The sequence below is a fragment of the Bolinopsis microptera genome, chromosome 8 (genome assembly GCF_026151205.1).
Source record: "Bolinopsis microptera isolate Bmic1 chromosome 8, MBARI_Bmic_1.0, whole genome shotgun sequence".
In the NCBI taxonomy this organism is placed as follows: Eukaryota; Metazoa; Ctenophora; class Tentaculata; order Lobata; family Bolinopsidae; genus Bolinopsis; species Bolinopsis microptera.
In genome coordinates this window covers 7,186,149-7,212,114 of record NC_087079.1, presented here as the reverse complement: position 1 = coordinate 7,212,114, position 25,966 = coordinate 7,186,149, and the positions used below count along the sequence as shown (strand labels likewise).

The 25,966-nt window shown below is 40.3% G+C and overlaps 3 protein-coding genes across 7 annotated transcripts in view; 1 reads left to right on the top strand and 2 right to left on the bottom strand.

The window, feature by feature from the left end:
• Nucleotides 1-12,114, top strand: part of LOC134819545 (S-formylglutathione hydrolase-like) — a 97,632-nt gene extending 85,518 nt beyond the window's left edge. The window contains exons 2-10 of one of the 2 annotated variants that reach the window (XM_063829539.1): nucleotides 3,912-3,986; nucleotides 4,187-4,327; nucleotides 4,450-4,624; nucleotides 5,054-5,173; nucleotides 8,518-8,616; nucleotides 9,059-9,082; nucleotides 10,881-10,946; nucleotides 11,376-11,480; nucleotides 11,616-12,114. In XM_063829539.1, the coding sequence (XP_063685609.1) occupies nucleotides 3,913-3,986; nucleotides 4,187-4,327; nucleotides 4,450-4,624; nucleotides 5,054-5,173; nucleotides 8,518-8,616; nucleotides 9,059-9,082; nucleotides 10,881-10,946; nucleotides 11,376-11,480; nucleotides 11,616-11,693 (882 nt within the window). In that variant the 5' untranslated portion in view covers nucleotide 3,912 and the 3' untranslated portion in view covers nucleotides 11,694-12,114. The remainder of the gene's footprint in view (nucleotides 1-3,911; nucleotides 3,987-4,186; nucleotides 4,328-4,449; nucleotides 4,625-5,053; nucleotides 5,174-8,517; nucleotides 8,617-9,058; nucleotides 9,083-10,880; nucleotides 10,947-11,375; nucleotides 11,481-11,615) is intronic. The other variant, XM_063829540.1, reaches the window with a different exon arrangement.
• LOC134819546 (5'-AMP-activated protein kinase subunit beta-1-like) overlaps nucleotides 1-25,966 on the bottom strand; it is a 96,890-nt gene that overhangs the window by 47,409 nt on the left and 23,515 nt on the right. The gene's annotated exons all lie outside the window — the stretch shown is intronic.
• Nucleotides 15,606-25,966, bottom strand: part of LOC134819544 (CCHC-type zinc finger nucleic acid binding protein-like) — a 33,880-nt gene continuing 23,519 nt past the window's right edge. For 2 of the 3 annotated variants that reach the window (XM_063829536.1, XM_063829537.1), the window contains exons 2-11: nucleotides 22,500-22,576; nucleotides 22,322-22,381; nucleotides 22,077-22,118; nucleotides 21,883-21,951; nucleotides 20,187-20,255; nucleotides 19,734-19,855; nucleotides 19,243-19,570; nucleotides 18,681-18,733; nucleotides 18,034-18,118; nucleotides 15,606-16,832 (exon numbers count right to left, since the gene is read on the bottom strand). In XM_063829536.1, coding sequence (XP_063685606.1) covers nucleotides 16,702-16,832; nucleotides 18,034-18,118; nucleotides 18,681-18,733; nucleotides 19,243-19,570; nucleotides 19,734-19,855; nucleotides 20,187-20,255; nucleotides 21,883-21,951; nucleotides 22,077-22,118; nucleotides 22,322-22,381; nucleotides 22,500-22,566 — 1,026 coding nt within the window. In that variant the 5' untranslated portion in view covers nucleotides 22,567-22,576 and the 3' untranslated portion in view covers nucleotides 15,606-16,701. The remainder of the gene's footprint in view (nucleotides 16,833-18,033; nucleotides 18,119-18,680; nucleotides 18,734-19,242; nucleotides 19,571-19,733; nucleotides 19,856-20,186; nucleotides 20,256-21,882; nucleotides 21,952-22,076; nucleotides 22,119-22,321; nucleotides 22,382-22,499; nucleotides 22,577-25,966) is intronic. The other variant, XM_063829538.1, reaches the window with a different exon arrangement.

Here is a 25,966-nt window from a genome sequence, read left to right as displayed (position 1 = left end):
CTCCTCCTCAGTCCTCCTCCTTCTCAGTCCTCCTCAGTCCTCCTCCTCCTCCTCCTGAGTCCTCCTCCTCCTCCTCCTCCTCTTCCCTCTCAGTCATCCTCCTCAGCCATCCTCCTCAGTCCTCCTGGGTCCTCCTCCTCAGTCCTCCTCCTCCTGGGTCCTCCTCCTCCTCTTCATCCTCCTCCTCTTCCTCCTCGGTCCTCAGTCCTCCTCCTCAGTCCTCCTCATCCTTCTCATCAGTCCTCCTCCTCCTCAGTCCTCTCCCAGTCCCCCTCCTTCTCCTCCTCCTATTCAGTCCTCCTCCTCCTCCTCCTCCTCCTCAGTTCTCCTCAGTCCTCCTTCTCATTTCTCCTAAGTCCTCCTCCTCCTCTTACTCCTGAGTCCTCCTCCTCCTCCTGAGTCCTCCTCCTCCTCCCTCTCAGTCATCCTCCTCAGCCATCCTCCTCAGCCATCCTCCTCAGCCATCCTCCTCAGTACTCCTCAGTCCTCCTCCTTCTCAGTCATCGTCAGTCCTCCTCGTCAGTCCTCCTCCCCTCCTCAGTCCTCCTCCACCGTTCGGTACCCTATATTTTCAAAACGGACAAAAAATAGAGCGGACAAAAACGGACAAAAATGGACAAAAACGGACAAAAATGGAAATAACATTTAGATGCTTCCTCCTCCTACTCTTCCTCCTCCTCCTCCTGGGTCTTCCTGATCTTCCTCAGTCCTCTTCCTCCTCCCCTCCTCAATCCTCCTCCTACTCCTCCTCCTCGTCCTCAGTCCTCCTCATCAGTCCTCAACAGTCCTCCTCCTCCCCAGTCCTCCTCCTCATGAGTCCTCGTCCTGGGTCCTCCTCCTGGGTCCTCCTCCTCCTCTTCATCCTCCTCCTCTTCCTTCTCAGTCCTCAGTCCTCCTCAGTCCTCCTCCTCATCCTTCTCCTCAGTCCTTCATCCTCCTCTTCAGTCCTCCCCCAGTCCCCCTCATCCTCCTCCTATTCAGTCCTCCTCCTCCTCTTCAGTCCTCCTCCTTCTCAGTCCTCCTTAGTCCTCCTCCTTCTCCTTCTGAGTCCTCCTCCTCCTCCTCTTCCCTCTCGGTCATCCTCCTCAGTCCTCCCCCAGTCCCCCTCCTCCTCCTATTCAGTCATCCTCCTCCTCCTCCTCCTCAGTCCTCCTCCTTCTCAGTCCTCCTGAGTCCTCCTCCTCCTCCTCCTCCTCTTCCCTCTCAGTCATCCTCCTCAGCCATCCTGGGTCCTCCTCCTCAGTCCTCCTCCTCCTGGGTCCTCCTCCTCCTCTTCCTCCTCGGTCCTCAGTCCTCCTCCTCAGTCCTCCTCATCCTTCTCATCAGTCCTCCTCCTCCTCAGTCCTCTCCCAGTCCCCCTCCTTCTCCTCCTCCTATTCAGTCCTCCTCCTCCTCCTCCTCCTCCTCCTCAGTTCTCCTCAGTCCTCCTTCTCATTTCTCCTAAGTCCTCCTCCTCCTCTTACTCCTGAGTCCTCCTCCTGAGTCCTCCTCCTCCTCCCTCTCAGTCATCCTCCTCAGCCATCCTCCTCAGCCATCCTCCTCAGCCATCCTCCTCAGTACTCCTCAGTCCTCCTCCTTCTCAGTCATCGTCAGTCCTCCTCGTCAGTCCTCCTCCCCTCCTCAGTCCTCCTCCACCGTTCGGTACCCTATATTTTCAAAACGGACAAAAAATAGAGCGGACAAAAACGGACAAAAATGGACAAAAACGGACAAAAATGGAAATAACATTTAGATGCTTCCTCTTGCTACTCTTCCTCCTCCTCCTCCTGGGTCTTCATGATCTTCCTCAGTCCTCTTCCTCCTCCCCTCCTCAGTCCTCCTCCTACTCCTCCTCCTCGTCCTCAGTCCTCCTCATCAGTCCTCAACAGTCCTCCTCCTCCCCAGTCCTCCTCCTTATGAGTCCTCGTCCTGGGTCCTCCTCCTGGGTCCTCCTCCTCCTCTTCATCCTCCTCCTCTTCCTCCTCAGTCCTCAGTCCTCCTCAGTCCTCCTCCTCATCCTTCTCCTCAGTCCTTCATCCTCCTCTTCAGTCCTCCCCCAGTCCCCCTCATCCTCCTCCTATTCAGTCCTCCTCCTCCTCTTCAGTCCTCCTCCTCCTCTTCAGTCCTCCTCCTTCTCAGTCCTCCTTAGTCCTCCTCCTTCTCCTTCTGAGTCCTCCTCCTCCTCCTCCTCTTCCCTCTCGGTCATCCTCCTCAGTCCTCCTCAGTCCTCCTCCTCAGTCCTCCTCCTCCTGGGTCCTCCTCCTCCTCTTCATCCTCCTCCTCTTCCTCCTCCTCCTCAGTCCTCCTCCTCAGTCCTCCTCCTCATCCTTCTCATCAGTCCTCCTCCTCCTCAGTCCTCTCCAAGTCCCCCTCCTTCTCCTCCTCCTATTCAGTCCTCCTCCTCCTCCTCCTCCTCAGTTCTCCTGAGTCCTCCTTCTCATTTCTTCTAGGTCCTCCTCCTGAGTCCTCCTCCTCCTCTTCCTCCTGAGTCCTCCTCCTCCTCCCTCTCAGTCATCCTCCTCAGCCATCCTCCTCAGCCATCCTCCTCAGCCATCCTCCTCAGTACTCCTCAGTCCTCCTCCTTCTCAGTCATCGTCAGTCCTCCTCCTCAGTCCTCCTCAGTCCTCCTCCTCCTCCTGGGTCCTCCTCCTCCTCCTCCTCCTGGGTCTTCCTGATCCTCCCCAGTCGTTTTCCTCCTCCCCTCCTCAGTCCTCCTCCTACTCCTCCTCCTCGTCCTCAGTTCTCCTCATCAGTCCTCAACAGTCCTCCTCCTCCCCAGTCCTCCTCCTCCTCCTAGGGCCTTTTCCTGGGTCCTCCTCCTGGGTCCTCATCCTCCTAGGTCCTCCTTCTCCTCCTCAGTCCTTCTCATCCTCCTCCTCAGTCCTCTTCCTCCTCTTCCTCCTCCTCCTCCCTCTCAGTCATCCTCCTCAGCCATCCTCCTCAGCCATCCTCCTCAGTCCTCCTCCTTCTCAGTCCTCCTCCTGAGTCCTCCTCCTCCTGAGTCATCCTCCTCAGTTCTCCTCCTCCTCCACCTAGGTCCTCCTTCTGGGAAAAATTCTCAAAATGTTTGTCCGCTAATGTCCACCAATGTCCGCTAATGTCCACCAATGTCCGTCCGAGTCCGCCAATGTCCGTCCGGGTCCGCAAATGTCCGTCCGAGTCCGCCAATGTCCGTCCGAGTCCGCCAATGTCCGTCCGTGTCCGCCAATGTCCCAAAAAACACGTCCGTTGTCTCATAGAATCCAAAAAGGACAGGACATAGGCGGACATAGACGGACATGACACCCCCCCCCCCCCCATTATGTAATCTTTGGTGCCTCCCTAAAATTGGACAAATTAGATGATTTTAGAGGACATGTCTGTAAAATCTCTAAAAAAGTGAGATTTAGCTAGTACTGTAGTTCATTCTTTCCCCCATGATGGCAACCCCCCCCCCCCCTGCACAGCGGGGTCAGCGGGGCCCTTTGTTACACCGCTGAACCACCCTCTGTAACAGTGGCATGAACTCTGTGACAGTGTCAAGAACTGTGTGACTGATTTATAAATCGCTTCTTTGCCACATAACTATAAGGATGAAACCAAAGATAATCGTTATGATTCTCTTTATTACTGACATAACTGGCTCCCTCGATTCTTACTAAAACTTCATTAGAAACATTCCAAAAAGGTAAAATTCAACAAATTAGGTCATTTTACAGGATAGACCAATAAAATTTCTAAAAAAGTGTGTTTCTAGAGAAAAACATGCAATTTCGCTGACTACTTTTAAAGTAGTTGAGTCAAGTTTTTAAAAATTGTCCCACAATGACGATGCCCCCCTAAAATAATGTGTAATTTTGTATTCACACCTTGCGTAGACACCTCCATTTCATGAAAAGGGTGAAATGAACTTAAGTCTGTATATCAGTGTTTCATCATATAACACTTAACAGGATGTCCAAGACTGTAAAATTAGTCTCTCAAAGTAAATGTTATGGAGGACTTCAATGTGTCTATGAACATGAGAGGTAAGTTCTATTTTCATTGTTTATCATTAATTTCAGTAAACACAACCTCTACGTATTAGCTAAACCTCTACTCTAATTTATTTGTAATATGTTTGAGTAAACCCACTAGCACTGTTATATAGAATTAAATGCAGTATGTTGTATAAAGTACCGGACTACTAAGATTAAATTAGTGGTGTTGCAATTTATTTTGATTTCAGCTCCATCTTGAAATGCACAATGAAGTTTGGAGTCTATCTGCCACCACAACATGAGAAAAAAAAGAATCTTCCGATAGTTTACTACCTTTCTGGACTGACCTGCACTGAACAAAACTATATCATGAAGAGTGGTTTCCAACGGTTTGTTCTTATTTCTGACCACCCAAGCCTACAACAAATACTCATTTTAGAAATCTAAGTTTTCATACTTTTGACTGGCTTTAGCATTTAAATCACACTTCATTAAACAATAAACACTTCAGGTACGCAGCTAAGCACGGTATTGTCGTGGTTAACCCGGACACGAGCCCTCGTGGTTTTGACCTGGCGGGAGAACACGAGAGTTACGACTTTGGGTCCGGAGCTGGATTCTACGTCAACGCTACTGAGGAACCCTGGAAAACAAATTATAGGATGTACTCTTATGTTACGGGAGAGGTTGCTTACTTACTTGTTACTTAGTTACTTATTTACTTAGTTACCTGTTATGTACTTAGTTACTTATTTACTTAGTTACTTGTTATGTACTTAGTTACTTGACTTATTTGTTCAATAGGTTACTTGGTTATTTAGTGCCTTAGGACATTAGTTTCTTAGTTACTTAGTTATGTACTTAGTTACTTATTTACTTAGTTACTTGTTATGTACTTAGTTACTTAACTTATTTGTTTACTTGGTTACTGAGTACCTTAGTGCCTTAGTTTCTTAGTTACTTCTTTAACGGTTATATAACTTCTATCTGCTTATAAGACTGGAGAAGCGTCTGTAACTCTGTTACGAAAACTCTAGAACTTATTGTAAAAAGGGAGTGAGTAGTGGGTACCCACCCTGGCTTTTTAAAATAGTCTGGTTATATACTCATTTCAGATGCCAACAGTGGTTCAAAGTAACTTCAATGTTAACGTTGGAAGGAGTGCAATCTCAGGACACAGTATGGGAGGACACGGAGCTCTGATCGCTGCTCTGAGGAACCCCGGAAAATACAAGGTCAGTAACCGCCCCCTCTTTCCAGCCCCCTTTCTGTAGCCCCTCCTTTCTCCCCCACGGCCCCACTCTCCCAAGCCCCTCTTCCCTCTCCAGCCCCCCCCCGCCTTCTATCCAGCTCACCTTTCAAGCCCCCATCCCCTCGCTTCCCCTATTCTCACTGTTTATAAGTCGTTGAGGGAAAGTTTGAAACTGAAAACATGGAATGTTATGTGTTTAGTCAACCTAAATTAATGTGTTGTGAGTTGAGACATTAATCGTGATATTTTAATGGAATTTACCGTCAATGTAAATTAATGACCGAAATTATATCATAATCACATTTCCTCATTTCCATAGTATATCATATTATATCAAAGATCATTTTCCTATATAGATGAATCAGGAATGTAGAAATACAATGAGTATTGCTTCCTTGTAAAACATTACTCACTAAGTTACTTACTACTTGTAAAATGTAAACCATAGAGCCGTGGAATGTAAAATTAGCGGTAGATTGACAATGTAATGGCAATATAATGGGATTCGCGTACACTAGTTCGAAACGCACTATAATGGTTCGACAACTTAAGTTCGCCAGATATCACCTCTGTCGAACTTCGGTACGTGTCAAACTAGAGTCCAGGTAGCGTACTCTAGTTCGACAAATAGTTTCTGCTTGTGATCCAACGGCTATTGCCGGGTCCTCATCATAGGATCACAGGGTTCAATGGCAGATAAAACAATTTTTTGACATCTAGCAACGAGCAGTTAGAAATTCCAGAATTTTTCAGTATGAATTATGATTGTAATTCTCCAGAACTCCAAACAGGCAAATAGATTTATATCCGACTGTTTTCAGCAGCTAAATCTCGGTACCGTACCTGGTTACTAATCGTTTGTGATAATATGTGTGGTATGTGGTAGTTATTTATATAGCGTGCTCTACAATCTAGATCTACAAAACTGAGTACGAGTTACCACGATAGTCTTTTATCTCTCCGCTTAGTCTACATTTCTATTAAAGTGTTTTAACTAACAATTGAGTCTGAGGTCAATGATTCATTTTATTGAATAGAATGTTTACAGATATGGATTATAGAGTTCAAACTTCGGTACATTTTACACCTCATTGGATACAGCAGAGGAAATGCGAGAATGTAACAACTGTAATGTTGTCGAACTTTAGTACGCGAACTTTAGTACGCGAACTTAAGTGCGTAATATAATGGCATTTGAAGCTTCGTCATAGACTGAGACATGAAGATGTAGCACTACCAACCAACATGACATACATAATTGCAGATAAATTCGTGAACTTAACTCTAAGTGGTGACTTGTATGTGTTTTCTGTCACGTTTCCAGACTACGTAAATAGAGATAATTACAAATGGAAAAAATCAAAGTGATAATTATGTGCACTGTAGATTATTCATTTACACTTGGAGTTAAAAAATGTTTTGAAAACTTTGAAAGTTGAATATAGTCTATAATACGAGGATACAGTTGAGTTAGATTCAATAGTCTATTCAGTAGTAGATTCAATAGTCTATACGAGTAAACAGGAAAGTGACATCCTTAATGTTTAGATAAATGTCTGTTACCCTACATTTACAATTTGTATTCTCTCATGGAAACAGACGGTTTGAAATGACAAATCCAGGTTCAGTGTCACATTCAGATACATCCCTTACAGTATCAATTAGTGTTACACGTGTGCTCTGGTTACTTAGTTAGTTACACGTGTGCTCTAGTTAGTTACACGTGTGCTCTAGAGTCTAGTTAGTTAGTTAGTTACACGTGTACTCTAGTTAGTTACACGTGTACTCTAGTTAGTTACACGTGTGCTCTAGTTACTTAGTTAGTTACACGTGTGCTCTAGTTAGTTACACGTGTACTCTAGTTAGTTACACGTGTGTTCTAGTTACTTAGTTAGTATTACACTTGTGTGTGCCACACTTTAGTTTTAAAAGTAGAACTTACCATCGTTACAAGGCCGGGCTTGTAGACATGAGACCATTATATTTGATGCATTCAAAGTTAAAATATGTACATTCCATTGAAGTTGTGTAAATATTATGATGAGTACTGTGTAGTGTAGTGAAAGGGTTTTAAAAGATAGCAGTTAATGGTGTGCTATCTTTTGTAATACTAAGGTTTCGGAACCTGGTAAAAATAATGTAGTGTCATGGTGTCTTGGTGTACACTGTACTGGTGTGTACTGTACTGGTGTGTACACTGTACAGACCTGTATAGCTATACGCAGTGTATAGTTTGTACACAGATGAGTGCTGATTGCTGAGAGTGTATATTTAAATATATTACGATATGGCTCACTCACTGTATTGATCAATAGATAAAGTAAGGCTTGTATTCTTACAATATACCCTCATACTCTTCAATAAGCTAATAAGTTATTGTTGGAAATTAGAATTATATTCGCATCTCAATAGAAGAAACGGGGCGCTATTGTCAGGATCTTGACCAATGGTATCAGGGCATATCAGTTACTGTACACATCAATGATATCAGGGCATATCAGTTACTGTACACATTCCCCTGTACACATCACTTAATAGCTTCAACATTCCCTCAATTGTGGACCTGGATACGATAATAATAACTCTTTATTAAAAATAAACACAATAATTATAAGACTCCTCATTGATATTGTCCGTGTTAATAATAAGTACAATACAGTGATATAATACAATACAGTGATATAATACAATAGCAAAGAATGCAGTGATATACAAAGGCACAATGCTCTTCCCCGATATAATACAATGTATCTAGATTATAATGTATATTTGCAGTGCAGATCTTGATAAAAGTTTGCATTCCAGTGACTCTTTTGTTAGCATCACATTACACAGTACACATTCATTGTCTACTTATTTTTTTTTTTTTTTTTTTATCTAGACACTTATTTTACTTCGGTGTATTCCAACAGCCACAATGTTACACAAGTGCAACCAGCCAATTACAGGAAGCCGAAGGATCTTTATGGCCAGTGACGGTTAAGGTAGTGTGTACCATACTTTCTTTGTCCGAGACTTTGCTGCAATGTGCAGCTCCTCATTTAACCCTCACACCCGATTTCTCGAGTAATAGAATTACACTTGAGTCATACTGGCTTCCACAGAAAGGTGTTTCTTTGCTAAATGATGCAAATAATAAAATCAATATCACAGATCATTCACAAATCAGGGTTCAGGATAGATCCAATGTACAAATGTTTGAAATGGTACAAATGTTTGAAATGGTACATACATTTTATCTTATAATATAATTATATTTATCTACAATCAAATTCTTATAAAAGTATTGTCAGTGTTTTTGCACGGTCTAATTCAATACACTTTCAGTGTTGCTCGGTGTTTGCTCCCATCTCCAATCCCTCAGAATGTCCCTGGGGAACGAAAGCATTTTCCGGATATCTCGGAGACAACAAATCAGCCTGGAAGGTAACCCTTGTTTTTAAAAACATTCTCAGGATTTTTGTCGTTCGTTTTCATGTTTGGAATGTGTAATCAAAGCTTTTTTCATCTCCTCTGATCCTTTGTTTTTGCTTTTGTTAGAAGCGACTTACAGGCTACATTTTCGAATTGTTCTGTGATTTGATACAGCCTAGCAGCTCAGATTTTGTAATTTTCTCATTTTTAGCATATTTTAATCCGAAGCTTGTAGCAGAAACCGACACGAAACTGATTTAAAGATCGTCAAAATGAAGATTATTACATCGAATACTCATTAACTCCTTATGGAATTAATTACGTTGCCAAGGAAACTCACTCTAAATGTTACCTCTCTTTTTAAACGCAAGTGCACATGAAATCTGTTTTTACCTCTCATACACGCTATTCATTGTGACGCCATGTTGCCTAAGAAACGGGTGTAATATTTCAGAATAATCCAGTGTACACATCAGATGTAAGTACTGCATAATTGCATATCTGATACTTAAAAATGTGCATATTATACTAAACATGTGCATATTATCTGCATATCTGATACTAAAAAGGTGTCTGTGAGACATACGGCATGCAAAACTAATGGTAAACCGTATGTTATTAAAAAGGGTTATGTTCTTTGGAAAAAAACTGAAGCCTGGCGCTGACGGGATATTATAATATAATGGCAGATAATACGACTATGTTTGCGGGAAAATGACATGAAATGACATGAAAATGATAGTTTGGATCTTTTCCACATATCTGTATGCGCTGGGAAGTCTTTTCTATTTTTGGTAGGGCTATAATCTTAGTTTTGTTCAGAAGGTGGCAGTGATCGACCGAGGGCAGGATTTGCGACCGAGGCCGAGGAAGGCATATTGTAATTTAACCGAGACCGAGGAGTTCTAATTTCGACCGAGGAATTTTGGTACAAAAAAGTATTAATTGCATCAGATATTTCGCTAACAATTAGGATGTAGAATGAGGTAGAATTTCTTAAGATTGCCGTTTATTTTACTTTCAACAAGAGTTGCGTACCAATTTTCCAAAATTACGAATTTTTAAAGTGCCTATAGCTATGTACAAAATCCTCGGTCAAATCCTCGGTTAAATCTTCAAATTTTGCCGAGGCCGAGGAATGGCAACTCGATTTTTACCGAGGCCGAGGCAAACCGAAGAATCATTCTTCTGACCGAGGCCAAGGAAAAATCGTCATTCTTCGGTAAAGCCGAGGCCGAGGAAAAATCGTCATTCTTCGGTAAAGCCGAGGCCGAGTGCTCGGTCGATCACTTGAAGGTGGTGACCGTCAAAATAATTCTATCGCGAACCTTAGGTAATGTTACAGAAGTAGTACTTTATTTTGCTGGCTTAATGATGGTTTTCTTAAATCGTGGCCGAGCCTGCATGTTTTGCATATTTGTGGGTAGGCTGACCAATAACCAGAAGTTTTATAGAATTACTGTTGGTCTCGTTTTACTTATTTATTGTAGCCAGCCGAGTTATAATACTGTAGATGAAGAGAACGAAACCTTTTAGAGGGTACACTATTTGCAGGTGTGATTTCTTATAATTGAAAATACACAACGACTTTGTCGTTTAAAACATACCATGCTGAAATAATAGGATCAAATTTCAAAATGCTGTAAATAGTTGCACTGAAATTTCAGGAATTTCTCGGGAAGGCTTATAATTACATAATAGTGTTGTACCTAGGCTGAAGATTTTAATAGGCGGGATATTTTGTAGATTAAATAAACTTGGCTACTACTGCAGAAGCGATTAAAAGTTGCGGACTCGTCTGTTTTTACTTATAGCGATTTAGCAGTACACACGAGTAGATTATAGGTCAGGCCGTGAAATTATATGATTTTCCTTTCATTTCGAAAGATGGTCTGCGAATATGAAATTTTTTGCTTCCGCCATAATTTCTGTCGAAATGTATCAAGTATTATACACTTATGGTTCGACTAATGCTACAAACTTTTAGCCTAATGTTACATACATGTGTAATATTATGTAATTATGTGTAATATGTAATGAGATTATGTAAAAACTTAAAACTCGCCGTTTTGACCTGCTCTGTGTTGCATGCACTACTTACACATTATTTCCAGCAATATGTCATGTTATCTGTCATGTATCTTAGTTATGTGTGATATGTGTGATATTTGTGTTAATTCCAGGGCAAGGAACTTGCATTTTTGCATCACGTATTCACCGTTATCATCTTGTAATCATGTTAACTTTGAAACATCATAATTAGGATCGTATTTCAGCAATACGACGCAACCTTTACTGCAAAGGAGTATGATGGCCCGAAGTTGGAAATCCTTTTGGACCAGGTGAGACGAATTTACTAGCACTTGTAGTATTTCATTACTCTGTCATGGCGATGTGTATTTATCTTTAGTCCAAGGTAGCCTTTTGAATTGTACACAAATTACAATCGCATTTAAATCGAATTTATTGTCCAAATTGTCCACAAAATATGTTGATTTAGCGGCAGCGGCGCTTCGATAATGATAGAAATCCCTGCGCCGCGAGGGTAATTATGTGGATCGCGCGCGGCATATTTCATTATTTTATAAATTAAACCCCTGCTACATGCTAGCTTAATCTCCTTAATTCTCCTTTGAAGATGACTGATCGAGAAGAATCTATTTGACTGGGCACAGCATTCCTTCATATCAGATATCAGATTGAAATATTTACCTAATACGGTTTTACTTGACTGATTTACCTGTAAGAAACTCATTTTATCGTATTCCCAGGGCGAAGATGATCCTTATTTGAACGACAAGCAACTATTGCCGGAAAACTTCGCTAACGCTTGCAGCGGCAACAAACTTATCAACCTCAACTTCAGGATGCACCCGGTAAGTTCAATATGTTATCAAATATCAATGTAATGACATTGTAATTAAATATTAAGTTTGAAATAACCTGTTTTAGGTTACGAGTTTTCCCCCTGAACTTCCTCGTTTCAATAATAACAACGCTGAATTTTTCAGGGGTATGATCACGGATATTTCTTCATAATGAGTTTCATGGAAGATCACTTCAACTTCATGGCAAAGCACATTTGTTAGCGAATCCTCTCTCATAATACGAGTTCTCTGATGATACCGACCGGAAATTGGGCCGCCAGTAGGAAGGCATGGAAATTAAAGGACCTGATTTATGTATTTGAATTTTTGAGCGGTTTTAACTTTTTTTAATTCTATTTTTGGCTGAGTTTATTATTTTTGGAAAGCTGGTTTGTTTGTCAAGGCATTCAATTTCAAATTTTTCAATCTGACTTTTCTATTATATCTAAACGTCCTCGTTCCTAAATTCTTCCATTAAAATTAAAAGTTAAAGATAATTTTGCGAAGCAAGTTAACCCGGTATATATTAGCTAGTAAGTAGATGTTGAATTTATTGTATCTGATATTAAAAAACGTTTTTGATAAAAACTGTCTCCCCCTTTACTTCTAATTATGCTGGTGATTTGAGTAGCATGACGATGATCAGGACTTGTTTTATTAAAGTTGTTGGCTTTAAAGATTAAACATTCTTTTATTCAAACCAGGTAATATTACTAATCCTTACCGCACTGGTAATATAGAGTACAACACTGCTGGTGAACTCTCCAAAACAGTATAAATGTGAACACTGGTCAACTCTTCTTAGTGCATTGATTAAAACAGCTACACAAGCTAATATAAGTACCATCAATCTGTAGTTGTACTTGTACTAGGTACCCCGAACTATATATACTAATGTAATCACCAAAGATTTTACAAGTTCAATCTGAGGAAGAAATACGGTATCGGACACGTTTCACCTGACGCAAATCAACTGCACTTGAAAATGCTGTCGTATCGTGGTTCTCAGCTCAATTGGAGTAGGGACGATACTTCGAACCATCGCATTTGTACATCAATACTTCACACATACCTTAATATAACGGGTGATACTCGTAAAATATTTGTTTCCTACCTACGGCCTGTGTAGGTTATAATTCAAATATTATCGATCAAGACCGTCGAAGAGTCCAACACGGCGCGCGTCTTGGTAGGTCATTATATGCAAGCCTCTTGATTTATAAACCTACAACACAGACCCACTGAGAAATGGTTGATAACTTTTGTAAGAATTGACAGCTGCTGACGAATACCAGGTGTTTTAAAGAGCCTGTATTTACAATTATGTAGCTCAATTGATTATTGCTCATCATCGAGTAGGGGTGCCGATCTGCATTTTGAAATCCAGGTGGTGTTGTCTGGATGAGAGCAACAGTGGCAAGTGGGGGACTTCAGTTTACTCCGGAGGTCTCGTGTCAGATAATTGGCGCTTGTATTATACTACATAATTATTGTTATTATGTGTAAGGAGGAGACTATCATGTTCCGTTTTACCTCACATTGAGTCATGGATCGGGAAAAAATACCGACTTAAGTTAAAAAACTTAAGTATCTGTTCGGAAATACTTTTTGTTTAACTTTACACTTAATAGTCCCGTGGGAAAATATAAGTCACGTGGGATGTGATAACGTGTAGCGGTAAAGTGATCCGGGAATAGCATGAGATATTAGTCTGTTTATTCAATGTGCAGCCAGTTTGAATCAAGAGTTAATTGTTTGCTAGGAAACTCGATGGAGTCAGTGTTATAGTTCAATGTTGAGGTATGTACCTACACACTATAACAGGCTACAGCTTCATAATAGAATTCAACATGTACACCCTGCTGAACATGTGTGATGTACTGTAGAGGGATATGCACTATAGTCAATAGCATTGTACCCACTTTGAGGAGAAGCTTGTGATTCCTAGAATACTATGACGATTTGAAGAATAATTCCAATCCAGTTCTTTGGAAAAATGTTCTCTCTTCGCTACGTTGCAATAATGAAGCTAGCAAGCTCGATTAAAAAGAGAGCAGTCGTGCGCGAAAAGGTACTTTCTACCGGACAGAAAAGCTAGTAATAGGCAGTTTTTGGTCCCACTATCCACTCAGAGTAACGTTCTGCACGAGAATGTCTACATTTTCACAATTTAGAGCCAAAAGTGAAAACATAGAACTTGGAACAAGAAATATGATCTTTTAATTGAGTTAAGCAGATTGTAGAGGCTGTAGCTGTATCAGTTTTTACGAGGCATGCAAAGTACAGTACATTATTACAAGGCTTATTTATGATGTGACGCGGACCAAAAATATCCCATACTGTACGTAATTGGAATACTCGAGTAATAATTAGAATAGTTGAGTAGTACTAAAGACTTAAATCAGGGTGACCAGGGAATTTTCAGTATGGTTAGCATCGCCGAGATGGCTGTAAAAGAACAATACCAATGTACTGCCGCTATTCTGTGCGATAGAGGCAGAGTGCTGTCAAATTTATTTCAGATGAACACTCTTAAATAAAATGCTGACCAAGGGCGCAATAAAGGGCAGCCAGCGCTATGCGGCTGGACCGGAAGGGGGAGGGGGGGCCCGGGGGGGGGGTTGGGGTTGGTGGCGCCAAAAAGCTGTCAATATCATAATCTGTTCAAAGTAAATGTATTGTAATGTAAACTATGTCAATACGAGGTAGGATTTACCTCACAGTGATTGAAAGTTGATCGTTTGTCACTAACTTAGAGGTCTTTCATTGCAATAATCTACGTAACAATGACGTAAACTACTGATCATATTAAGAAAGGTAAAAACTTATTTATAAGCTTTTACCTTATTAGGACAAGGAATCTTGCGACGTACGCGTTTTCGTCATTTCTATTTGCATACTTGTTTTTAATGAACAGATACCAGAGCAAACTGAGGCGATGGTATGTATCTAAGCAGAGGCGTGCAGAGAATAACGATTATCAGTCAGCTGAACTAAACGGAATTCAAAGAAACATCGAGGAGACCAGAGGTACACTAGGAGGCTAGGGGTCAGCAGCGGGGTGGTCAGATATACACACCCGGAAATGGATTACTGAACTATACATCATGTGTCCCTGTATGGTATGTAGTGTATACTTTTATCATACATTTCGAGGGTGAGAAAAGGTATACAGTTTCTCAACTTTATCCCAAAACGTTACCAGCTATTCCCCCTACTCTGCTGGACAAAGCATATCTTTAATAATTGATGACCTTAACTACTTCAGACCTAACAATATTCGTCAAATCTGAATTCCTTTGATCTTAATATATAAGTAAACTAGCATATTATGTAATATATAATTATAGTAATACCTACTAAATATACCCAGGCTCTATATCATGAAGCTGTAAGACGTTGAAATGCGTGGTTGTGACTGGTGATTAAAGTAATTAAAGTAATAAAAGTGGTTGTAGATAACATTATATAGTCTGGTCATGAGCCGTCAATCATTGAAATGAAGGGGAAACTCTTCACAAGTAACTTAAACAAGGTACTGTTAAATGCCGTAAAAGAGGTATGTCAGTATGTGTAACAGAATGGAATGTATCAAAATCAAATTAAATTGGACAGGTAGGTAATCTAAATTCTTGTTTGTAGCATTTAGCAAGAAATCAGTGTACCGGAGACATACTAGATATAATATTGAATACTAGATAGACCTAAGTTTTGTCTATTATCCACTGCACTGTGCAATAGTGGAGTGAATACGATTAATCAAGAAATATGTTCTACGTCAAATTATGGGTAAAGTGTATAGTGTATATAGTGTATATATATAGTGTATAGATACAGTGTATAGTGTACCGTGTATAGTGGACCGTGTATAGATAGAGTGTATAGTGTATAGATACAGTGTATAGTAGTATAGTGTACCGTGTATAGTGTATAGTGTAATGTGTAAAGTGTATAGTGTACCGTGTATAGTGTATAGTGTATAGATACAGTGTAACTACAACCCTTTACAGACCACACTTGCTTACTAACTATAGATAGGGTAGATAGATATCTGTATCAACAGCTTTACCACTTTTTAACCATAGCTACCCACAGTTATTTTGTACGTGATTTTTAAAAATGAGAGACGAACAATTTTTGTAGAAGGTGGAATAATTTGATTATAATTTAGTCAAGCACTAATATTTCAACATGTAAAACCGGAATAAACTTGGCAGCACGAACTACACTCGTCTATATAACTAAATTAATTTAAACCAAACTACATATCGCTCAATATGGCAACTTTAAAGTCCCAGATTACCCTCTATATTAAAATAATCATCATAAAACAAGGTATTACGTGTATGTCGTTATTTTGGAATTTGGATACATTCAGAAACATAGATTAGGAAAAACATAAACATATAATTATATATATATCTCTTGGAGAACGCGTACATCATTTCACCGAACTTAAGTCGTATATAATATTTGATTTCAAGCATACTTCTGATATTAAAATTGTTTGATAAATAAATTAATTAAAAAAAGCTGCAACAAAAGCATAAGACAAAGGTGTTGACCACCGGGATCGTAATGAGAAGTATTTAAAGTTAACTAACTAAAGTTTTAGTAAATAAATTAGTACATCAAGACTGAATCGAACTAGCGAATCGCGCAGACCTGAAACTTCTTGCATGTAAACGCAAAGGTACACTAAATTAAGGTTAAGATTATCTGGGCGCTACAAATGTATTGTACTCAATATGTCGGCCATCATTTTTACAGCAATCTCTTGCCTCAAAATCTTAAAACAATTTCAAGTTCGAGCCCGCCTTGAAATATGGTGAGATCACCACCAAAACCACCTTTCCACACCACATGGTTCTAACATCGTAGACAGTTCAACAGTGCGAATCACATTTCCCTACCTCGTGACTTCATTTAACATGAGTGGACGTCCACATATTGCTCCAGTCTACTGGGCAGTTAAAAGATGGAGGACGTCCCACAGCTGGAGGTTCATCTCAATTAAATTCTTCAATGTTCGTATCATTTTCATCGCCTCAAAAGTCTCGTATCAAATCACCCCACCTCACACTATGAAAATAATAGAATAAAATAACACTCTCCTTTAGAGCTACTGCACAGCTACACACCTCACATTCTAGCTGGGGGAGGCGGTGCATTATCACCACTACTCTCCACGTGGGCGCTAACAAGTGAGGCGGTGCACAAGGACCATCCGCTACATCACTTCTTGGTCGTTACCACCAGCGTCGGGACAGAGCGCGGCGATGTGGCCTCGCTCACCACATTTGTAACATTCACCCTGGAATGCTCCTTGCGGTTTCACTGGGCAGTCCTTTGCTATGTGTCCTGAAATAGAGTTTTATAATTATATGGACGTCATGGTTTTGCGATTAAACAAATTGCAACTCAGCAGTTCAAAGCTGAAAGCCATAATTTGGGGTATTCTCAGCATACATGATAAACGAATTTTCATTGAGGGATGATTATTAGAGGCAAAATTAAGTACGGGTGCAAATGATCCCTTAACAGAGTTAACACCTTCCAACTATATAAAAATAGTGTGGTAATCCATGTATCATAGAATTAAGCAACACGAGTAACAGGTAACCTTTGCGTTCCAAGTGTAACCTGATACACTTGGCGTTCCTATGGTAATCTAATGAGGGCAGGTTTGCAGAATACTGCGCTCCTATTGGCTAGTGAAAGGTTCACGGCCTCTCCTCATTGGGTGATAAGACATTTGCCACCTTCACACTAATCTAATTTGTGCCTCATGGGATAGCAGTCGTCCTGGAGTTAATGTCGTTTTGCAACGTGTTCCTTATCTTGTGTGCCGGGTTTGTCTTTATTGTGCCCGTTTGCCAGGAGTACCATATTATACGTTCAGTGGTACCATATTATATAATCAGTAGATAGTGAATTTTATAATTGAATTGAAATATGCTATATTAATAGTTTTTTTTCGTCATCAATTTTTCGTCCTATACTACTGTAACGCAAACTTTGGATTTTTGTGTTCGTTTTTTGTTGATATTTTTAGGTTTGTTTCTTGATGCGGTCGGCATGATGATCCAGGTAGGAATTTGTTATTTGAATGAGTCGGGGGTATTGCTTACTGAAGTTCCTGCTATTGGCTAGCACTATAAGGTTTAGAACTATAAGTTTTAGTTCCTACACATACTGGCTGTCTGCCAGCATTTTGGGCTTCTTTCATGGCGATGTTTCATCATTAAATATAAATCGTCATACGTGACGTTATTGAAAATGTATTAATTTAACTGCAAACCTCAAGTCTTATGAGCATTTTTATAACCCTGGCAAAGATTATTTTAATTGTCACATTTTCCCCCGTACATTTCGCAAAAAGGACTGAACAATCGCAAAATTCGCAAAATTTGACGAACACGAAAAAAAAGGAAATTTTGGCATCTCACTATATATAATGGTAAAATATGTCCGTACTTGTATCATGTTACCTCTGATGATAAGGGAAGTAATTAACTCAATTAATTCCAACGTATAAAACTATAAAACTATAAAAAAGTACCAGATTCATTGCAAGAGTAGCAGACCCCCTCCTCCATGGTACAGTCACGCGCCATGTGTCCCTTCTCTCCACAACGGTAACAGGTCTGAAATGAGGAATGTTATCAGGAATGTGAGGAGGGAAGGGGCCAGGGGGACTAATGGTATCATTTCAAAATTGCATCCCCCTGGACCTCTCTTGAGTCTAATTGAATAACGTGTAGAACTAGTTTCATGTCCATATCGGACAGGTTGCCCGTACATTATATGAACGTGCTCAGAATGCACTCAGCCGGGCCACGTTGCCTCATTCCGGGCACTTAAAAGTTAAAAGATCCAAATAGTGCAGCTGCTTGAGGTAGTAGGTTAAACAACAAAATGTTAGTTTACCCCCGGTATTATGTGAGCGGCGGCTTAGAGAGAGAGAGCGAAAGGGGCACCAATTTACTGGGCACTGGCAAGGTAGGGACTTTTGCCAAGCAAATCATAAAATTAAGATTCCGCGGTCCCAGACTACACAATAGTTATGTGTCAAATTGGTGCCAGTATGATAGAGGGTAAGGGGCCAGAGGGGCCCAGAAGTTACCTAGAAGAGCCCAAAACAGCAAACCTTATAATAATATATGAGTCCATATCACACTTAGTGTTAAATGTAGTCTGTAGACTTACCTGTCCTTCGTTGGTGCGTTCCCTGCGCCGATCACATTCTCGAGCCAAATGTCCTGAAAAATTTATTATTAATTTATCAAGTTATAAATATGGTTGGTATTTTGACTAGAGGGTTCTTAATTAGTGATATCGATAATATTCCATTATATTCTTTACACTTACACTCAAATCTTACACACAACTTCACTACAAGCTACTTGAACTATTACAAATTGAGCGTAGTGATCACATGGTACGTCTCATAGTTTAATATACTATTTTAATATTAATGCTTTTCATTCATACATATTATATAAATATACTATTTCACGGTTTTGTGTGTGTAATAATGAACAATCTGTTAAGACAACTGGTTTATCTTATTATGTAGTGTGTTCTAGCTGGCAGTTAAACTTAGTTTTATCATATTCATACCAGTGAAACTCAGGATTTACAGGCTAAAATGTTCACATGATGGTAATTTGTATCAGGCTAAGTTTGATGATATACATTTTTTAAGACTAAAGAATATTCACATGTCGAGAAGTAAATTAAAGAGCACAAAAAACATAAGAATTCTCACCAGCTTTGCCACAATTGTAACAAGTTGGAGCCTCAAAGTCACCCCCAGCACCTCCAGCCTCCTTGCTAGGGCATTCCTTCTGAAGATGTCCGTGTCCACCACAACCGTAACACTCCCTCGAGTCACTAGGACAGTCCCTGGCTTGGTGACCTTGTCCGCCACATCTGTAGCAAGAATAATTGTACTGACCTCCTCGTCCACCGCGGGGGGCTCTACTCTCACGGATCTCTCCTCCTTCTCGTTCTCCTCCCGCTACTGTATCAGAGGCACAGTACTTGGCAATGTGCCCAGTTCCGTTGCAGTTGTAGCAGGTCTGGTCTGAGTCCTCCTGGGAATTAGGAAATAGTTAAAAAGTCCTGAACCAGGTGGTCTAATGTAACGATCTCATGTAACGTAGTAGCTTTTGTAGTTTTACACTGGTGAAGTGGTCGACAGAATGAAATTCGCAGAAAATATAAACAATTTAAGGACCGCAGCAGGAGCTATTTTACCTCAGAAGGACAATCCCTAGCAAGATGACCCTCTCCTCTACAGTTGTAGCATATAAGATCCCCCCTGCTCTGACAATCCCTAGCCCAGTGCCCGGGTCTACCGCAGTTAAAACAGCCCTTATCTGAAGATAACATCTGGTTTCAAATAGGGTACGGGTTAAAAATGTCATTGAGCGGAAATTGCAAACAGTGGTCTACCGAGGCCCCTGCCTCGTTTATAAGACGAGGGTTGATCAATGTTTCCTCGGCCTCGGTCAGAAAACCATTTCTCGGTAAAGAATCAAATTCGGCGTCGGCAGATTTTTAAGTTTCTACAGCGGATTTTGCCAAGGACTACTTGAAAGTTTTCTTCACCGAACATTGAAATTTTGATGACGTTTTAAAATAATGCGAGAATGAATTTTGGTTGGAAATTTATGTAGGCCATGACCAAAAAACTTTCCCTTACTTCACCTCGGCCTCGGCCTTCAAAAGCATCTCCTTCGCCCTCAGGCTTAAACTCTCCCCTGGGTCGACCACCGCCTGCGAATTAAGTTTAGCAAAAAACGTTCTCAAGAAGTATCAAACTCAAGGTGAAGAATTTTTACCATTGAAGATAGACTCCATTCGAATATCTAATAATACAGCCAAATCTGATTTCATCCTAATTCCTACTTATACTTTTCAGTAAAATTTTATAGTGCATGCATTTTTTTCGAGAATTGAGAACATGCCATTTGAATGGGAGTATTAGATAAAGTTAACGCCTCAAATCGTTAAACATTGTTGTTATCACAGTGCTGGCAAGCACCACCGCCGACATTATAATCACCATACTATTTACTATTTACCCCCTGTACTGTATTATACCCCCTTTTTTCAGGCATTTAGACTCATCGAAAGCAGTTTAGCAGGCATATAACATATTTTAAGTTATAAAAATTGTAATTCAATGTCAAAGATGACAGGAAAAAGAAATAGTTATGTGGAGGTTTTTAAGAAATTTGCGCAAAATATGCGCGAAATTCGGTAAAAAACCCTAAATCGCCATATTGAGTTAGAGTTCTAAAATTTTAAGGAACCCCTGTTTTACAACAGATTGTCGTGAAGTATATAATATATATTAATTTAAAAGTTGAAAATCGAAAAGTTGCACACGTGGGACACGCCCAAATTGATTGAAAATTGCTAAAATCACTGAAAATTGCTGTTTTCACGATTTTTATCAGCTTTCCCACGACAGTTAAATGGCATTATATATGAATTTAATGCCAACCTGAATGGGTATAAAGTGGCATATTTAGTCAGTGATCGACAGATATGCTTATCTAAACACAAGGAAATGTTCACAAAGTTAAAATTTCGAAATCGTTGAAATTACCTCCTTATTAATGAAGTTATCACTTTATATTTCGACTTTGTAAAGTACCCTGACATTAACGAGGTCTGATCGTCATCTTCTTACAGCGTTTGATGTCTGTGTGAAGGTAAAATGGTGACATCCTCTGGATCAGGCAGAGGTCGAGTGTTATCAGGATTACTTCTGTAGTAGTTGTACGGCAATACTAAGGTATTTCCGCAGTAGTCCCATTACCCTGACATTAATCAAAAAGAGATGATATTTGACCAAAAACCATAATTGGGTAGAGTGGGCCGCTGCTAGTGTCTCTCATTCCCAAACAAAAATAAATGATATTAATTTGAATGACCGTCTGCAAATGCAAAATGATACCGAGAATGAAATCGGTCGCTTGCTTTTCCCATTCATTTACAATTACAATTATAATAGATTAAGAAGAACTACCTGAAGGCAGCTGTACTCGGCAATAACGAAATACTAGATATCGACCCGAAAGCAACCAAAATAGATTTTTACAGCATGTGATTGATGCAATTAATCGAAACTTATTTATACAATTCGTAAGCCGTGAACGAATGGGAAAAGCGAGCGACCGATTTCATTCTCGGTATCATTTTGCATTTGCAGACGGTCATTCAAATTAATATCATTTACTTTTGTTTGGGAAAGAGAGACACTGGCAACGGTCCAAGATACCCAATTATGGGTTTTGGTCAAATTTCGTGAACCGAAATAATCTCTTTGTTCCAAAATAGCTTGGCCTAGCTCAAAATATGTAGGCCTCGACCAAAAAACTCTCCCTTAGTTCACCTCGGCCTCGGCCTTCAAAAGCATCTCCTTCACCCTCAGGCTTAAACTCTCCCCTGGGTCGACCACCGCCTGCGAATTAAGTTTAGCAAAAAACGTTCTCAAGAAGTATCAAACTCAAGGTAAAGAATTTTGACTAACATTTCAATATGGAACTACTATAATACGTTTATTAAGTATTAGACAACATCACTCACCTCGGCTACGTCTCCTGGTATCTGATGGTTGACGTTCTCTACCTGAACGTGTGTCAACTGTTAGAGCTTATATCATACGTAAGTTAAATATTATAACTCAATAGAACGTGTTAAATGATGTATGACTCATGTAGATTGCTTGCATGTAGGCCTCAAGACAAGTATAATTTGAGAGTACTGAGTGTGCTGTGTGAGGGTCCGGTTTATATCATGTTGTGTATTTAATCAAGGAGTGAAAAACTTACGTTCTTCAAGACATTCAGTAGAAATGTGTCCAGTTTTGTTGCAATTGTAACACAAAGTCTCTGAAAATTAGAATTGGTTGAATTATCTGTAGTTTTGGAAAAATCTACAGCAATCTCAGCAATTTGAAATCTAACGTTATCGCTGATGGCTGGCTAAATGCTGTCTCTCCAAACTTACCAGTAGCGGTGCAGTCCTTGACCTGATGTCCCTTCTCACCACACTTGTAGCAGCTGCCTCGAACCATTTTTAATCCTAATGGACATCAGAGTATTGTTTTTAAAAAATCAGCATCGGTATCATCTTGATTGTCAATTTGATTTGATAGATGATCATGCACATTGGAAACGGGAATTTTGCTATGCCAGTTCAGTGATGTCACTAGGTGTTAGGTGAACACATTTTAGGTGGAACTTCATACAACAAATACTAGTAAATACAAGTTTATCTTGTGTTAGACTAGGCACTTTGTATGGACTAGGTGCTTTGTACAGGCTAGGCGCTTTGTACGGACTAGGCGCTTTGTATGGACTAGGCACTTTGTACGGACTAGGCGCTTTGTACGGACTAGGCGCTTTGTACAGACTAGGCGCTTTGTACAGACTAGGCCCTTTGTACGGACTAGGCGCTTTGTACGGACTAGGCGCTTTGTACAGACTAGGCGCTTTGTACGGACTAGGCGCTTTGTACAGACCTTACAACTATTTAAAAAACTTCGCTGCACTTTTGTAACAGTATGTGATATACATTATATATACTTAACTTAAATAGTAGATATAGGTTAGTCTGATATATAATATTGTACATTACACAAGAAATAGTCACTGAAAATATCTTATCCAGATGAGTGAGCCAAGAAGATGGGGCCAGGGAAGAGTGAGAAAACGTGCAAGGTTTTGTTAACACTCTTTCCAGGACATTAACTTCAGCTCCTAACTAGATCAAGAAACCAATTCAGTATAGTGATCTCCTGTTCCTTGTTGCTTGTACTTGTGTTGCCAAGTCATAGTTATATTATTGATGTAACTTCTTCACTCTACATTTACGATTTGTATTACCATAATTATTATATTAAAAAGGTAATACTGGCGAAAGTTTCAGATCCAATCAAATCATTCTAGTATTTTTTGGCGTTGATCCATCTAATATTGTTAAGTATAAAGGATGCCCTATCAAAATGTACGATCTTTTGAAAAGGCCAGATGTATATCTTCCTAGGATACCTGTACAGTTTTCCAGTTTTAATACTTTCAACACTACTATATAACAAATAATTTTAGGCATGGCTACCGATGAGTAAATCGCTGGAGTAAAGTCTGCCGGTGTCCTGGGTGTGATGGATTTGAGTTAGATAACAGGTTGTTGAGGTGGTAATCGTTTCTTCCTAATGCCCTGGTAGTCTTGTACTACCAGGGCTCCTGCGGTCTGGTACGAGGTTAGTTTTATTGTTAGAGATCTAGTGATGTTTGAAATTTATTAACTCCTTTTTAAGCTACTTCTCCCTTAATTAAGTATTGCATTATTTTTTCTGCTATACAGTTCTTTACAACACTTCTGTTCATTATAATTCATAATTTTTCACTCTGAACTATAAATCTCTGGCCTATTAACTGTTTCAGATCCAGATTGCTATGGTTTATAGCGGTGCCACTGAAACATCCTGCTGTTGATCTCTTATCCGGATCACCCAGTCTCCTCCCGATCCTCCCACACTTCACAACAAGATGCCAACACTGCCCGCCAACTTTCTCACCTTACTGCAAGACTTATCTATTGAAGTAAAGCAACATATGCATACCCTCCTTACTCAGAAGCTCAGAGTATCCTGGACAGTCTGAAAGAGGAGAAGCTTGCTTCTAAAATAGAACGTATAGATGAAAAGAAGAAGGAAAAGAAAAACAAGAAGGAAACTACTGTTCAAAATTTCGTGCAAAGCCCACATCCGCTCGTAGAGCATGTTCCGGTCCTCCCTGGAATGGACGAAAGTCTATTCCAGGCAATCACAGAAGAATTAGATTCAATGAATCTTGAAGGCAAACCTAAAAAAGTCCACACCCTATGGCTAAGCCCTTCGTCAGAAAACTACTGTTTTGGAAACATAGTTAACAAGCCACATCCCATCAACAACTTCCCTAGCATCTTTAAGTTGATGGGACTTATTAATGACCTCCCCTCCACCACCAACAACATGGATGCTTGCCTTGTTACTAGGTACGACACTCAGCAAGCTAAGTTAAGCCTCCATAAAGATGATGAAGACCTAATAATATCACAGTCCAGCTCCATTTGCACTTACTCAATAGGGGCTCCACGGTCGCTTGAGTTTGTGCTTGATACAACCCAAGTAGAACAACGCACAACTAGGGCCTCTAGGTCAAGGCCAGCCCGAGAGTTGATTAACGCAGACTTCACCCTCCCTGCCACCAATGGCACTCTGAACATCATGAAGCCTGGTGCACAGCAAGTCATGAGGCACAGGATTGCCCCAGGAGATGTACCTTCTGACAATGAAATTTGTTGGAGGTATAGTCTCTCCTTCAGAAAGTTAGCCACACCCCCCTCTTCCCCTTCATTTCCTATTCTTCCCTCTCCTACATCCGACAGTCCTAATAAAGTATCTCCAAAAGCTCCCATCACAGACTCCCACAAACACCAGAAGTCTATCATCCTCATTGCTGGTGACTCCTTTGCTGCCCGATTGGACGCTGATCGCCTAAGTAGAGGTAAAGAAACTGTCACCAACATAGCTAAGGGTGGGCTTAAGATCTCCGCTATACAGAACTCTATTGAGGCCTTTTATACAAAGAACCCTCTAGTGCAGGTAAAGAAACTGTTCTTAAGCTTCGGTGCCAACGACATCCGGTACTGTACCCAGGGTGTCAATCATCTCAAGACCCCTGTGAGTGACCTTATGAAGACAGCCAAGAAACTTTATCCGAATGCACGTGTTTTTGTACAAGCAATTCCACCAGTCCACCCCAACGGACAAGAGAAAATCCCTGGTAATGTTTGTGCTATGAATAATTTGATCTTTGATCGCTGCTCTAGGCATAAACTGTTTTACCTTGATGTTTTTTGGGCTTTCTTAGACCGCTTTGGAAACAGAAACGAGAGATTATTTCCTAAGTGTGACAATAGGGGCTTTTATGATATTCATCCCAGCCCTAAGGCTGGGATGCCAGTGTTGGCAAAGTTCTATCTCAGAATTATACACTCAAAGTGGTTTAATCCATTGGGATACTGATGTGGTAATTCAATTCAATTTTTCATTGTCTGCATCAGTATCCTATTGGATCTGATCATTTGGATGTTATTTATATGTATTCAAACGAAGTGATAGCATAATGTATGTTACTTCATATTATAGCACAATACCTAACAAAACACAACGGCGAGACACAATTCTGTTAATAATATACTTATAAGTTTTATGGGAATATCAGCTCAACAACACCGTGTTGCAACTGGTATGTTTTCTAGGTATGTTATCATCAGCAAAAGTTATAGAGGTAACGGGGAAAATTTGTTGTCCTGTCTTCTGTCTCGTCATATGTTATGTGCTCTATTGGGTCTATTTTATTTTTATGTTATTTTGTATATATTTTCTTTGACTATCGATGCTAATATACTCCCTAGTGCTCCCCTCC